This window comes from Drosophila montana, unplaced genomic scaffold (assembly GCF_035044405.1).
Source record: "Drosophila montana isolate Dmon_TW-CO22-7 unplaced genomic scaffold, ASM3504440v1 contig_1571_1, whole genome shotgun sequence".
NCBI lineage: Eukaryota > Metazoa > Arthropoda > Insecta > Diptera > Drosophilidae > Drosophila > Drosophila montana.
In genome coordinates this window covers 112,703-129,968 of record NW_026996509.1, presented here as the reverse complement: position 1 = coordinate 129,968, position 17,266 = coordinate 112,703, and the positions used below count along the sequence as shown (strand labels likewise).

Genomic DNA, 17,266 nt, shown 5'->3' with positions numbered 1-17,266 from the left:
AGGGGAGCACCAAAGCAAAAGAATCAAAACAGGCAATAACAACAATACGGAACTGACGCCGCGTTTAATAAATGCAATAATTAACAGACTTACGCTGCACAACAGATAACACTTTGCACAAGTTATAAAAGCTTTTTAAGAAAAGCACCAAAAATGCAAAATTTAGAAATAAAAAGCAGGATTAAAGCGCAAAAATATATAAAAATCTTGGAGCACGAGTAAAACACGTCAATCACTCTCAACTGAGAACTATGCGCTCCTTGAAGAGCCCGAAGTCGAGCGCACTCTGAGTTGCAGTAGCTCTATATTGGAGGCACGTTACTCACCTTCATACCTTCGGTTTCGATGACAGAGAAGAGCGTTTTCTTCCTGGGGTACATCTGGTAGTTTTCCCACCAGAGATTTTAAGCGTTCCAGTCTCCCCCTGCCACTAATTGTGGGCCGAGCTGGTCGAAGAGGGCTGACTTTGTCAGATCCGAGTCGGATTACAAAGGCCTGCATATGTCTGTGGCAGGACAACTCTAGCGGATGGTGGACAAGGACGACCTAATCAAGATTACTGCTTTCTCCATGTTGGCTGTTGTTTGGGTGGTTGGCGGTATGGAGAGTGTAGCTTGGCACACTGAGAGTGATACGGAAGCAGAAGAGAGTCTCCTTGAGAAGGAACACGCCGATGTGGTGGAGCTCGATGAAGGCGGAGATTTCATTCGCCTTTGAGAAGACTCCGTTGGCATTCGATAGTGCTACCCTAAGGGAGGTAATCTTAGCATTGTTGTTTTTTTCTGTCCATTTGAAGAGCAGTTGTTCCAACCTGAGCTTGAGGGATGAGTTGGGACTGTTGTGAGAAACTGGATGGGAGCGATTGGGAATGCCGCCTGTGTTCCCTCTTCGAGAGGAGGAACGAGCTCTGTGCTCGGCGTGCTGGCTACCGTGCAGGACGCTGGCAAAATATTGCTGATCAGGGCAGGAGCCGCTGCTTGGGGTGCCGATCTCTGGAGCGGAAGCCGTACTGCAGATACTTTTGCAGCCTTTTAAATTTGATGCGTGTGATTCGCCACAGTGGTAGCAAACCCTAGCGGTATCCTTGCCAAGTGTGCACTCGCTCGTTTAATGATTGTCACCACACTCCTTGCACATAAGTGACTCGAGCAGTGAGACTTGGTGTGCCCGTATTCTTGGCATCTGTTTCGAGGTTTCCCCCACGACACTTTCTGGATGCATGTTAGGCATATAGACTAAATGGAGCTGTTTTTGTCCGCCTTTCTCAGGTAATCAAATCTCATGTTGAGTGACTCGTTGTGGACTCTGCTAAGCGGGGTGTATATACGAACAACATGGTGTCATTTTTCTGTTAATTGGGCAAAAACATCTTCGGATGGGTCCTCGTGGTGGATATTTCTGAGCACTATGCGGTATGGCCGGTCCTCTGACAGTTGAAGGTGTTGGAACACGACACCGTCCTCGCGACGGTGCCTTTCCACCGCTCGGTAATCGTCCGAGTTGCGACACTAGATGATGCAGTCGCCAGAGTTGAGCGCACTCACGGTATAAGTGTACGTGCCTAGGATGTTATTCCTGGGAGCTGATGCCATGTGCGAGGGACGACGTTACCATAGTCGTTCCTAAGGAGGAGGCAGTTGTGGTGATGCACGACGTAGTGGGCGTTGTGCCCCGCACAGTGTTCCGGTGGGTGGTATATTGGTGACGTCGTGGTTTGGATAAATTGGGCTGTTGGACGCCATTAGTATTAATTATTTTCTAAAAATTTGCACCTGCACTTAATAACTAAAATTACCAGTATTTTTGTAAAAAGGATTTTGGATGAACAGGAAGCGAAACAGTGACTGGAAAGTGTCACCACTGTCACGATGACTGGCTTGCCAGCACTGGCTGTGCTCCTATTGGTTCGTGCTTTGATAGTGTTAGTGAGACTTGGCATAAGCTTTCTCACGAAATGTCTGCTTAGCTGTTTATGGGCCATTGAGTAATAAAGATACAGAGATGAAAAGTCTCTCCGAGCTTTTATTATCGTATTAAAACTGGCGCAAGGTCGATTAGGGTTGTCTGCAACCGCAGACGCAGGCCATGGCATTCAAACCAAAGGGTTACGCATACAGCGAGTCACATATTTTATTTCTTGTCTTGACTAGGTTATATTCCAACCTTTATTATGTACATTTAAATAATTTATAAATAGGGTCTTTTATAGTAAATAATTTATAAGCATATGTAATAATTGGAAATAAGAAGTGATCGCACACAAAATGGCTTGGGCTGTGACGTCACATGCGCAACAGAATATTGCAATCTTCTTAAATTCATATTCTTCCCTTGGCTTGAAAGACACATTCATGCAGTTTTTTATATATTTATGTATATATATAAAATGGTTAGTGGTATTTGGTTACAGCACTGATCAATAGTTAAAATACACTATTTAGAGAAAGGTTGCTTTGCTGGTCGAAAAATTAAAAATTATAAAAATCTTCCTGAGTGCTTGCCAGTTGAAAGCGAGTGGAGAAGAAGAAGATATGACTTTGGGACTGCGAATTATAGGCATTGCAGTACTTAGAAAATACAACAATAAGTTAGAAGAGTGCAGAAGCTAAGATCATAGGTTGTAGTCTCAATTTGTAGTGTTGTTGTTGGTTCTTATAGAGAATGTTATGAAGTTGTCTTTGAATTTTGGGCAACGGCAGAAGTAGCTGTAGCCGGGTGTTGTGTTTCCTATTTGTGTTTGCAGCCTCGGTATCTTGCATCAAGTATATTTATTACTCAATGACGATCAGCTAAGCGAATGTTGAGCTCAACTAAGGCTTGGACTCTTATACTTGCGCGACGCGGCACTTTGGCTGCTAGAGGCAGCACTTGTTTTTTTTCGTGCTCTTGGGCGCTACTTGTTTCGCAGGCCCTGGGGCGGGCTCAGTTAGTGTCACTGTCAGTATTCGCTTTTTACTTGTGGTGCACTGAACATACACTCACACGGAAATAAACAAAAATACGTCGATCTCCACGGAAGCTCAAGGATAGTGTGATTTGAATTTTGTACAAAGAGGTCACCAAATAACATTTAAAATATGAAAACTCTGCCCGCTTCGAAAATAACCCGAATATCCACCCCTGAAGCGCGGACACTCCTCTGCATCAAGACTTGGCAGCGTGGATTGGCACCTTAGAACGGGAGCGGATTTATTCTAACGGCCAACGTCAGGTCTTCAAGGGCATACGGTTTCCAAAATTATATTAGGGCATTTCATATTGGGGCACTGCATGTGGCACCACTCTTAGACGAGTCCAGGCTGCCAGCACTAAGTCATTGCGTCGCATGACCAACGTGCGCTGGTTCCACTATTTCAGGAAAAAGAATATTTTCACCGACCTGAATATCTGAATGGTTTGCGAAACTATTACTTCTACCTCCAACCAGTTTAGGAAGCGCCTAGTTGTGCATTCTATCTGCTTGGCTAGGCTACTTGACAGACCCACACAGCGAAAATCCCCGACACAACCACCTTGGCCCTTTGGCCCGGAAAACACTGGGTAATTTCTTCTACTCTTAGATAACATAGCATTTGATTTAAAGCATTTAATATTGTATATTTATATTCATCAAGCCACTAAATTTTAAAATCATTTGAACACATTTAAGTTTATAGTTTATTGTTTAATACATTGACCTATAAATATATACACTTATTGCTAATAATTCATTTTGTAGAGAATTTTGGAAACTTTTATTTATTTTTTTTATATCTTATGTATTATTGATAGTACATAACCAAAAATTTCATTTTATGAAACTGAAATTAAATCGAACAACTTTTTTTAATTTCTGTTGTCCGTAAATGTACATATAACTGAATTGAGTACGTTTTTACAGAACCGAAAGAATGTCATGATAATGGTGATTTTACCATGCCCTACCTTGCAATGGCAAATATCCTCCACACTGTTGCTGATGACCATTCGAAATAAAATTGTTTTGGTTTCGATAAGCCATAGCTAAACTATTTGACATAAGAGCATTATTGCAGGGTTGTTGTAACATAGAAGCATTTGAACCTCCAACTGTCCCACCGTAACTTGCTATTAGAGATGAAGATGTATCAGGTGAGTGAGAGTTAGGTGTATCTCCAGGGATCAGATTTAGTACACTTGGTACATTGGCTGTAACTGCAGCTGTCCCAGTTACACCATTTACATTCCCATTGCTATTATTGCTGTTGTTACCAGAAGTTGTGGAGCTATTATTAAGCGTTTGTGGTTGAACTGCATTATTTGCTCCAGGGCACGGCTTACCATCCTTTACTAAAACTGGAACAGCGACGCGTCTTGGCGAGCTTGCAGACTGAAAATAAAAAATTAAAACAGAATATGTTTATATATCTTTTTCCCTAAGAGTTGTTATAAGCTATTATACATTTTTCACTCATGCTCTAGTCAGGGGATACTGTGAACCCAGATTCATTTACATAACATTATCGCTTTCTTCTATAAGGATGCGCAGATAATACAGCTGCTATGTTTCTTCATATCTTAGCCGTCCAAAAATAAAAATTAATCTTAATTTATTATAATATTTTAGAAAATACAATAAATGAGAAAAAATAAAATATGTATTTAAAAAACAATATGTTCTAGTCGGGAGCTTCCGCTAGGGGATACCCTGCACACTCTTTTTCCAACACCAAATGCATGCAAATAAATTTAAAAAAAAGTTCCCTTGGCAGCGTTCGAACTCGAAACTGACCGCAATACTTGCTGCCGCCTCTACGCAACAGCCACACCAGCAAAAAAAAAATAGTCTCGTCGGTAAAGTTCGAACTCGTAACTGATCGCACTACTTTCCGCCTCTACTCCATAGTCACACCAACAATTAAGTTTTAATGAGAAAAAAACGAATTCAAATAGCAGCACAGAAAACAATACAATCGCAATTGCAATGATGTTAATAGAATTCAAAGCAGACGCGCATGTATGTGTGTGTGTACACGTATACCGAAATTCTTGCTAACACGTGCGCACATAACTTTCGTGTTTTTTAACCGATCTTGATGAAATTCAGCAGAAGATCTTATTGTTTAATACTATAAAATATTCGTGTATTCTCAAAATGACAATTGCATATAAATTGTGGCTTGAATAGGTAGGCAATACAAGTTGGTTTACTACCATGATTTATAGCTTTGTGGTGGTAGCGGGGAGTTGGCGATAGCTATAAAATGAAAGATACTTGATATATATAAATGATATTCTAGAAGCTACATGTCAAGTTTGGTGACTCTAGCCCATATTATTTACCAAAATTCCTCAAAAAACAGGATTTCGATATATATTTGTATCGGTTACTTGGAAACGGGGCAAGTTATCGAATATCGGAAACAAACTCGATCTGCGCGGGCACTAGGAGGACCTTCAGCCAAAATTTCAAGTCCCTAGTTCTTATAGGTTCTGAGATCCTTGCGCTCATACACACGGACAGACTGACAGACGGACGGACGGACACACGGTCAGACAGACGGACATGGCTAGATCGACTCGGCTGTTGATGCTGATTAATAATATATATACTTTATGGGGTCGGAGATGCTTCCTTCTGCCTGTTACATACATTTGCACAAATACATAATACCCTTTTACCCATTTTCAATGGGTTCAGGGTGTAATAAAAGAAATTTATACTAGTATATATAGTATTATGAAAATAGGATAAAGAGATAGTGATGGAAATCCCCGACCCGTTGGGAGAGATTTATGATCTGTCCGGCCAGCTATGCTACTCATAGCTTCATAGCTGGGAATAGTCATTTATTAGGGGGGGCGAATGGTCGGTGATACAAACTATTGTTATCTTATTATAGTACATAAAAAGAGTTGTCCATAGCGTAATATGTTGTGAACGTAGGTAAGAATAAAAGGCGATAATTCACGGTAGGTCTGGACAGAGCAAAGAATTAAAGCCGCTCCAACAGAAAAGAAGAATCTATGTCGCCAACAATCAACTTATATAGGCAGAGAACATCGAGGATTCTCCTACGGTTGGTTAACAATGCAAGATCAAGATGAAGAAGCCTGCTGAAGTATGATGGCAACGGAAGATTGGGGTCCCAATTTAAACCTCGTAAGGCAAAAAGCAGAAATTGCTTTTGAGCTGACTCAATACGATCCTGGGTGTTATTATACCGCGGAGACCAGATGCAAGAGCAGTATTCAAGGATAAGGCGAACAAGATATGTGTATAGAAGTTTGGCTATGAAGGGATCATAATACTCCTTAAACCAACGTTTAATTAATCCAAGTACACCTTTGGCCTCATTAACGATGATAGCTATATGAAGATTGAAGCAAAGTTGAGAATCAAAAAAAAAGCCTATGTCCTTAACTGCTCGTATATGTTGCAATGGAGTATTGTCGATTGTATTGAAGGTCATAAGCATACACTTTCAACAATTAAGATGCAATTGATCATCTTGTAGACGAGAGAGATTAGTGTATGAAAGAATAAGTTTCACATCGTCCGCATTCATAAGTACACGGGCATGTGATAAAACTGAGGGGAGATCATTTATAAAAAGAGAAAAGAGTAAAGGTCCAACTTGACTACCTTGAGGAACACCAGAAGTAACGTGTGGCTATTTTGAGGAAGTCAGCCTCAGCATAACTCTTTAGGTCCTATCTTTTAAATAAGAAGAAATCCAATGCAAAATAAAGGAAACCGTTTAGGTTTCAACGGTCAAGTTTAAAGAGTAAAAGATCATGGTGCACAGATTCAAACGCATTACTGCAGTCAATGTAAATGACATCGGTTTGCATTTTAGAAAGGAAAGCATTATTTAACAAGGAAGAAAATTCAAGCAGATTAGTCGTAGTTGACCGATTTTTTACGAATCCATGTTGAACAGGGGAGATAACTGATTTGCAGAAATGCTGCATATTCAAAGTGATCATATTTTCAGAAATTTAAGGGATAGCGGACAGTTTTGCAATGCCCCTGTAATTTTCTATATCAGACATTCTACCTTTCTTGTGGAGAGGAATGATATAAGACTCTTTCCAAAGAGATGGAAAGACAGAAGTTTCAAGTGATAGGTTAAAAAGCTTTAGCAATGGACGTAGAAGGGAAGAACTACACTCCTTGAGTAGACAACTAGGAATTTTGTCAGGCCCAGGTGATTAAGATGACTTTAAAGAATTTATAGCAGAAAGACAGAGGAATGGGAAATAAAAGGAGTAGGTATACAACTAGAGGAGGTAATATTATAAGAGTAGGATTATTACTACAGACAGAAGTGTAAGTTGATTGCAAAAAATTAGAAAAGAGGTTAGCAGAATCAGAATCATTGCTAGCATTATCCATCCCGAGAAAAGAAGAATATGGCAAGCTTAAAGATTTACGCATAATTGGCTTTTGCAATATTAAGATAATTCTCATTGCACTGAGACTTCAGAAAAAAAAAGTTCAACTTTGCTATAGTATATTTAGCCAAGTCAATACTCGAACCAGACTTATTAAACTTTTTAGAATGTTTAGGTTTTATATTTTTGAAGTTTGATTGTCTGGGAAAAAACCAGGGTGGCTTTGAAGAAGCAATTGAATTTGGAATACAAACATCTAAGAGGGAGTTCAGGGTGTTATAAGAAAAACTAATAGCAATATTCATATCAACCGAGTCAAATAAAAAAGACGAATCGGTTGCATGAATACGTTGATTAAGCAACGGCGGCGCTTATTGGTAGCTGATAAATGAGAAATAAGAAGATTGCAATTGAGCATTGCAACCTCTAAAGTAGGATGATATACATCCTCAGGAAGAGATAAAGGAGGGGACCTGGTCACACTAGCAATAAGGTAATCGTTGACAAATTCAAGATCAAGTGTTCTATTAGACATTGAATTGATTTGATTTGAAACAACGAAGAAAAGTCTAGCATGGAATCTATAAAGTCATGCTGTGCTGAGGGTACTTAATACTTTTCGGCAGTGAATAATGACCAAGAGATTTTCGGTAAATTAAAACCACCCAACACGATAAATACGTCATTATCACGCACATGCGTAAAAACTTCTTTAATATATTATAACTAAAATTTTTCATATAAACTTGTATAACAACTGTAGGTGAAATATATGAGCATTTGATAGTAATAGCGCATGAAGGAAAAGTTATCTTAACTGAGACAATCTCAGCGTCAGTAAGCGTAGTAAAACAAAAAATTTCTGACTAGAAAGTGGCTTAACGGTAATTAACATCCTACCACCTAAAATCACCAAATCATTTCTATGCACAATGGAATTGTTCAAAAAAACTTAATAATCAGATATTGTTGAATTTAACCATGTTTCTGAAAAAGAATTTTGCTTATTATGCTTAAACTCGTTAACGATCATTTGAGGAGTCCAAAATTTAGGACCACAAATGATTGGAAACGAATCATGTGAAACATTAATTTTGAATGATGCTATTTCATCAGGAGTGAAAAAATTTAATTTAGATATGCATACGCTAGCAGAAGATTTGCTAGCAATTAAGGCTGCCAATGTATAGCAAGTGGTGTCAAAAGAAAGCACAAAAGCTTGCTTACGAGGGGCCAAATGCGTGTAAATACCAAAACCCAAAAATATTCCTTACAATTTCGTGGGAACGATGATGGTATTCAAAAAGTCAATTGAACTGATTTTGACTAATTGTTAAAATATCATACATTCCACAATTAGTATCGCGAACTCTTATTGGCTTCAAGAAATAGTGTGTGGATATCAATTCTGATCGATGATCGACAAACATAATCATTGCATAATGGCAAGATAAGGCGCGAAAACCACGATAAAGCTCGAGAAGTAGTTCGGTCAAACATTGGACAATATTGAACATTCCAACTATATCGAACTATCGAAAAAATAATTGAAAGATACTATGTCGCCAAAAAAGCAAGTTCGTTACAAAATTCCGAAAAAAAGTAAGTGAGAGGCACTAGTCGGAAGTCCCTACTAGAGGATACCCTGAACGCTCTTCTATCAACACCAAATACAGCTCGCGCTACGAGCTTGTTTGTTTTCGCTCTAATTAAAATACATTTTAAAAAAGTTCCCTAAAATGGAGTTGAAACTATATCAAATTTGCTGACTCTAGGTCTTAAAACATAAGTGATTTGCTCAAAAACAAGAATTCGATATCGATTTGTACTATTGCTTGCAAAAAGGGAAAGTTATAAGATCTGAGATTGACGCGTTCATATACATATATGGACGGACAGACGAATATGGCTAGATCGACTACATTATTGATGCTGATAAAGAATAAGGATATTTTATAAGGGTCGTTTTGCCTGTATTATAGATATCTACTAAACCATTATACTGTAGAATTTGGTGAAGTCCGAAAGTTGGGTTTAAGTAAATTAGTTTAAACAGCAAGTTTAGTTTAGTTTAGTTTTTAGTTTAAACAGTCAGTTGTATTGGCATGACTTTATTTAAATGTTCTTTACATCGTTCTTAGATGTTAGCTTAGCCTAAGGCTATATGTATATACTTATTGCATTGGAGAGTACATATGTATATGGTACTCTTGGTAAGCGCTACATAAGCATAGCCTGGGATGTGCGCCGTTAGCTAAACGGCCAGCTAGAGTAATAGCGGCCCGCGTTGCGTAATATGAGCCTGAGTCAATAAACTCAAATGGCTCTGCGCTTTTGGCTTTGTGTTTGTTATTGTATGCAATAAAGTGTGGCATACTTATGTATTTAAATACAGGGTGTGATTTAATGCATATACACACTACAACACCCTTTTTATGGTCTAAAAACACTTAGAGCTTTCTTGATGTGACCGAGCACACAAGTCCGAGTGAAATACATAAGGTATTTGTATACTAAGATCAAGAGTCTACATATCAAGTTAGGTGTGTCTAGCTCATATAGGTTCAGACAGACAGACGGTCAAGGCCACATCAACTCAGCTGTTAATGCTGACCAAGAATATGCATATATACTTTGCATATATACTTTGCATATATACTTTGTACTGTAGTAATAATTTTCAAGGGTTTCAGGGTATAAAAAAATTTGCATGTTTTTTGGATATAGGGCCGGGTCGGTCTTTTTAAAAAATGTTACGTGCGGACATATCTATCTGCACAATTAGGCACCTCTCACGTTAAACAGTGGGAGTTATGGATTTTTTTCGGCAAGGCGTGGCAAATGATTTTTAACACTGATACACAGATTCGCAAATTTACAATATTCTTTCTTCAATGGCATCAAGGAAAAGTTCGTTCATGCATACAGCTGGACAGCTATCAGACGTTATACAAAACCAAAATATGTTTGACTGACCGACTGACTGACTGGTGATGAACACACATCCCAAGCCGTAAGAGCTAGGAGCCTGCAACTTATACTATAGTAATTTTCTGTGATGAAGGTGCACGCTGAGACGGGGTTTGGGCAATTTAAGCCGAAAGTTTTGAAATAACGAAAAAACTTTTGTATTAAACTTATTGCTTACAATTCGCCTGGCCCAAAAAAATTCAATGGTCTGTGTCCAAATTCAGTTATGAGGTGCTTATATCCTTCCTTCAAGAAAATGGAGGTCAAAGGACAAAGTTATCAATTTCAAAGTATATTATAAAAACTGAATAGATAATAAATAAAACACGCAAGAGTAAAAGTACCATCCGATTCTCAACGAAACTCATTTTTAGAGATCACTGTCAAACAAAATTTGATACGTTTGGTTGGAAAATGCATGATAAAGGTTGAAAGTTTATTTTTCGGTTTCAAGCTTCACACACAGGACGGTTTTTATTATAATATTATTTAACACACGGTGTTACGGTGTGTAGATGTATATGTGTAGAAATTGGTGTGGCTCGTAATTGATGAATTTGGGGAAATTGCAGAAATGCAGAAAATGTTACCATACAAAAACACAATATTCTATCCCATTTGATGTTAATATGATATAACACATATGTATGTAGGGAATTAACAATTGCCGAATTTGGTTAAGATATCATGACAAACAAAAGAACCCACTTTTCCACCGATTGTTCTTTAAGCAGCTACATGATTTAGGCGTTCTATGTTGTCCAGATTTGGCTCAAATAAAAGAAGTTTTGGCCAACATATCGGTATAAGCAAAAAATTTAAAAGTAATTTGGAAGTGGCCGACTAGGCGATTCCCCTAACTCCACGTCTCGGCTCGCGGGAGTCACAAACATTTTAGCTCTGGCTGAACTTCTTGTTCCCCTACGTACAGGTAGAGTACGAGAAACGCTTTAGTGATTTATTTCAGTATTTATTGTTCAATATTTATAAAATTTTTAGGTCATATTGCATTCAAATGTGTGTAAATACCAAAACTGAAGACCATACTTCTAAAAATGTGCTCTTTCAAATTTTAAAAGGCACTGGTGAGGTATCCAAAATTGGATGGGTCTATTCTTTACGAAAGCCAACAAACCGAATTTGCTGTATCAAGCCATAATAATCCTGCTTTGAAAACAGGATTTCGATATCGATTTTCATCTTTTTCATGGAAACGGGGCAAGTTATCGATGATCGGAAAGAAACTCGTGCTACACGGGTACAAGGAGGACCTCCGTTGAAATATTAAGCTTTTATAGGTTCTGAGATCGACGCGTTTACAAATACGGTCGGACAGGCGGACAGACAAACAGGCGCACAAGGCCACAATTTTGGCATGTTACATACGTTTGCACAGATCCATATGTATACCCTTATATCCGATTTTTAATGGGTTCATGTAATTTCATTTAAAATTAATGCGCAATTTGCTATACTTTATAACCATTTTTTCCATTGTTTTAAAAAATTCGAAAATAAACTATATATCACATAATAATTGAAACAAATTAATTACAAATAATTAGAAATAATATAGTTATGCTAATGATAACTGATTTATTTTAATAAGTTATAAATAATTTATAATAAGATTTTTATAAAATGAGTATTTGATTTCATTCATGTTGTTATGCATGTCAATTTTTCGTAGGACTCGTTTGCAAGAAATCGACTAATTCTCTTATCGATCAGTTTGACCCTATCAAACCATCAAAAAACTTACCATCGCTTCTTATGCTAACGCTATACCAAAGACAATATAAACACTAAGATGAGTAACGCCATACAACAAAATGCTACTATGCAGCTTGCTTTTTTAAAAATTAAGAACGAAAACGAAATCATTATCATTGCGCTCTCACAGCCTAAAGAGCGAAAATCTAAAAATGGAATGTACCCTCAGCTTCGGCTCTATGAGCGCCGTGCAAGCAGTTATGTTTGTATATGTGGGAATATACACACATAACAGCATATTTGAAGAAATTAAATAAATATTTGCATCGAAGTTAAAAAAACAGATTTTCTACAGAGCCAACCTCAGTACACAACACGCATTCATATGTCAACACATATTTGGGATAGGTCATGCATGATCAGCGCTAGAAAACTAAGAAAATTTATTTCTTTGCCAGACGAAGTCAGATCAGTGAATAACAACAAATATATACATACATATTTTAATGTAGTTATGCATGCATAATTCACACATACAAACATAGGTGCTTGCCAGCCATTGGCTGAGACAAGAACTTCTCTCGAGCATACACTGTCCAAAAACAAAAGTGAAATCAATCTATGTGTGCTATTTTCCTAACATGGTTATTGACAAGATGCGCTTTGTAAAAAAATTATTTTATTCTTAAATTTTCCTGTAAAATTTATCGTTCGTATCTAGGGTAATGTATCATTTAAATAAAGCATGCATTTCATGGATAATGCAGAAGTACCTTGCGTCGATCGTAAGTTTAAAACTTTTCGCTCATTGTACTTCGAAAACGAAGCGACGCAAAGCACCATCGACCAGGCTGGCGACTATCTTCGTTGCTCGTGTCAGCGCTTCAGCAAGACTTCGGCATTCGTTCGTCTGAACGAACAGCCGTCGGCTGGCATGTCGTCAAAGGCCAGATGAAAGGCCAGGCTAGAAATTTTGCGTCGCATTCAAATGTATGGGCCTTACTCATCTTAGTGTTTATTTTGTCTGTGGGTATACTAATATTTAGAATTTTAGGAAAAATTCAATTTCATTTATACATATAAACAATTCAATCACAAAAGAAAAGAGCGCTTGCATGTGAATGAATGGTACTAGCTGCCATATTGTTTTCCTAAATGACATGTACAAACATGTACTGCGCGGAAACTAGAACGACCTACGTTCAAATAATTAGTTCTTATAGCCATTAAGCCTTCTTACCTAGTTTAAATGTGTTCAGAGTATAACAAAATATCCTGTCTTCCGTCTTCTCGGGACTTTGAAACCTGAACTTCGTGCTCAATGTGCTGACGCATAATCAACTTTGTTATTCAGACGACTGCTTTGGCCCTGCCAAAGATTTTAATGACAGCAATGTAGTAAAACCAAAAAAAATGCATATAACATTTCTTCGTTATTACTTATTTTATATTGACTTATTTTTGGTAAAGAATGAAAATTTGAAAAAACCAATATTGAAAGATTGCTGCTGCATGTAAAGCGGCGAAGCGTGGAGGTGGCATTATCCAAAACTTCGTCTTTGTGCCCACTTTTCACCCATAAGTTAGTTTTGATAGTTAGTTAGTTTTTTCTCCTGAATTCATTGAAAATGGGTAACAAGTAAGAGGCTCTAGTCGGGTGCTCTCGATTAGGCGACGAACATCTCTTTTACCAACACCAAATGCAGCTCGCGCTCCCGACAATTATGTGTGTAAATTTAGAAATCGCAAAAACTTCAAATCTTGACATATTATCATCAGACAGGTAGGCTACCAACAGGCACACAAAATTGTGCAAGTATGCCTGCGTGGCAAGTCCAAAATGTTTAAATGCACACATGCCTACGCTTAAGGACCCTTAACAATCATAACGAGCTAAAATGAAACAATTTCGCATCGACTTGGCAAACCCCTTTCATGCGTCCGAAATTTGAGAAAAATTCAATTTGTGCGCATTGTTGGACACATACATTTAAACGATCCCTAGACATAATGAGAGAGCATTGAGAGCACTGAGAGTAAGCCAAAGCAGTTTCCTGTAGTGGGAGGCAATTAAAAAAACAGCGATGCCGTTTTATCACCTAAATCATATGGGTTGATTACTCTCTGGCCCTCTGAGCAAGTGAGCGAGTCTCGGACCCGAACAAAAATGAAGTCGACTTTGGACCAGAAATCTATGAAATGAATGGGTACAAACATTTCTTCAAGCTGTCCCATCTATGTGTTGTATTAGGTTGTATTGGTTAGTGATCTTACAGAAGCTATTGTTGAATTGAATAAAAAACAATGGCCAAATGGACAAAAATTGTGAGACGATACAGCTCTATTAAAATTGCCCCTGGGGATTACCTGCTTAATATTAAGAAACTTCATTGCAGCACTAACCCTACATTACAACGATGAGTGTTATTTTTTATACCTAAGCCCTTTGAAGCCGTAAAGTATAGCTGTCAGACCACTTATCTTCTTTTACATACGGTCGAACATGGCTAGATCGACATTGCTATTGATATTGATCAAGAATATATATATGAAAAAAATTCATTTGTATTATTTTCAATGGATAATTTATTTAATGCGTTTTTCCCCATGTTAATAGCTTTCCCTTGTACCCCTATGTTAAAAACATAATTGGTTTTATGTATTATTTATAGAGTTCACTCAGCGCTGAAAAATATCTTTTCTTTTCATTTTGTATACTATTTACAGAAATTACTCAGCCAATTTATTCCCTTGCGGAGGTGGATGTCTGTTGATACTGGGGATATATATTTTTGAAAATTTTCTCTTTCTGAGCCTCCTGATAGTCGTCTGCCTTGCGGAGCTTCAAGGCATTTAAAGATAACCACGAGAAGTTTCTTTATGCTCTCTACGTGACGGCGGCTGTCGCTTTTAAATGGGGTCTTCAGCCAAGCCCAAAGATCCCAAAAATACGCCTAACTTCTTTCAGAAGTGCAACCCCTACCTCGATACGGATGTCGGCCAAGTGGTCATAGTAGAGGAGACGCAGAGACCATCTCGCCAAGTCATCCTCGTCTTCAATGATGAGTCTGCTGAGGCTGTGAGTCTGAAACAGACAATCAGGAGTAGCTTCAAGAACGTAGTCTTTCGGCTATACCTCTCCGACTCGGCAAACGGTAAACCAGCTGCTGAAGATCGTTAGTTCGCTGCTAAAGGAATCGTGGACGACTATACCCTGGACGATTGTGTGTCAAACACTTTGGTGCTTGTATGGAAACATGCAGATCTTGTGAACAGAGAGGATGACGACTCCCAGCTGGACGGAACTGAGGACGAAGTAAATTGCACGCTAGCACGTTTTAATCCTGGATGTCTCTTATTCTTCTTTAGTTTTACTTCCACTGCAATGCTGTAGCTTGTGCTATTATGTCCAACAAACTCTTTATCTTAACAAAGACCTAGGGTGACGAAATATCTTGTGGCGCATACGGCATTTAAAAAATTTAGTGTAAGTAAAGAGAGCTTACTGGCAGTCCTTCTGCTCTGAAGTTGAATGCAGTGCCATCGAGGTGCTTAACGACTGTTGTATATCTGAGCGACTTCGAGCGAGGAATCACTTAAACTGGTCATGAGCACTCACTACTAAAGTGGAACATTCACCGTGGGGGTGCCAAGTTCTGTTGCTGTATGACGTCCTGTCTAAAAGCAACACTAAATTTGTTATAAAGAGTTTTAAGCATAATATATCCGCGGGCCCGATTAAAATAATAAAATAATGAATATCGAGTCCCTTAAAAGAGCGCCTACCATCCTTCGTAGATTCATGCTCTGCATAATTGCATTATAATGCGATTTGATGGAACAGCTTATCCCCAGGTTTGGATCGCATATCGCCAGATGAGGTCCAAAGTTAGTAGGTTAACTAACCGTTTACATGCAAGTAATAGCTGGCAGAGATGGTTAACTAACCATATAGTCTTCACCGGTAGCGTAAGTAGGTTCCCTTAATGTTGCTGGCGAACATTAGTGGTTTGTTAATGGATACCCAGGTTTGTTGTCTCAGACGCAGACGTCGTTGGCATATGGCATACGGTATATCGGCTAATGGCCTATAAGCAGTGAGCGCCAAAATAATCCAAGAGTGTAGGCTTCTTAGTATGCTACCTTGCGGGACCCAAGCTTGGATGTAATAACTGGGAAACTATTCCGCCCTTATTTTAACCTTTAGAAGACGTCCAACTAGGATCGGAGCAGAGTCAGTCAGTGCTTTTGTTTTAAAACGTTCAAATGACTGTATGCAGTCGACAAGAAATCCTACTACGTGGCGGCCTGAAGCAGTACACCTTTTTTGTCGAACGCTTCCAAAACATGGCCACCCTGTAAAGCTGCTCCGTATTTCCGTATCCAGAGACTCGGCAATGTCCACAAATCCTGCTGTGACAAGTCTTTTCTGGAGTCTGATTGGTCAGTATGCCTCGGGGTCGCCCTCCTGCTTAACAGGCTTCTGTATCTTGGACACGATCGAAGTTTTCTACGCTTCCGGAAAATACTGCACCCTGACTGTGACATTGATAATTAAGACCAGAAAGAGTTTCGACTGCTATTTCTCCAGCCAAAGGGATTATAATTGTTATTGCTGCAAAATTCAGTTAAGTTCATTTGTAACTGGATCTTAATGTAACTGGATAAAAATGAACCAGCTAATTTGCTCCAATGATGCTTTTGTGCACGCTCGAAGCGGCCTACGATGAGGCGCAGTAAAGCGAGAATGAAAAAATGTCCATTATATCACGACATTTTACCGTTAGAATATGTGGGAAATCAAAATTGCGTTTGTAGATGTGTGTTCTTATTTCGAGAGCAGAACGTGCCTATCCTATATTTTAAGTGTGCAGAAACTGGAATTGTAAAAAGCGGTACGGGGACTCTGCATATTCAGTGCATATTGTGCTTTTCACGCCTTGTGATGTTTCTTCGATTGTTCCGCAACCAGGTTATGTTTGTCTTACAATAAATTGGTGCGTAATTCTATATTTCGAATTTTTAGAGTGTACGATTGTATTGTTATACCGATCAGCTATTGCCCAACTGCACTCTCGTATATATGTACATACGTATACACACATATAAATTCTGAGTGGCTGGTCGGTGGTCATCGACTTGAGAGGTCTGACCACTGATATTCGGGAGCGACTCAACCCTACGGAAGTGACGAAGTTCAGAAAGCGATCAAGAAGATCGTTAGGAC

General features: G+C 38.6%; 1 protein-coding gene across 4 annotated transcripts in view; it reads right to left on the bottom strand.

Annotated features, from left to right (window-relative positions):
- Window positions 1-3,639: 3,639 nt before the first annotated feature.
- The window catches only part of LOC135439720 (homeobox protein Nkx-2.4), a 118,980-nt gene continuing 105,353 nt past the window's right edge, over window positions 3,640-17,266 (bottom strand). For all 4 annotated transcript variants that reach the window (XM_064698507.1, XM_064698515.1, XM_064698489.1 and 1 more), the window contains one exon: window positions 3,640-4,348. In XM_064698507.1, coding sequence (XP_064554577.1) covers window positions 3,911-4,348 — 438 coding nt within the window. In that variant the 3' untranslated portion in view covers window positions 3,640-3,910. The remainder of the gene's footprint in view (window positions 4,349-17,266) is intronic.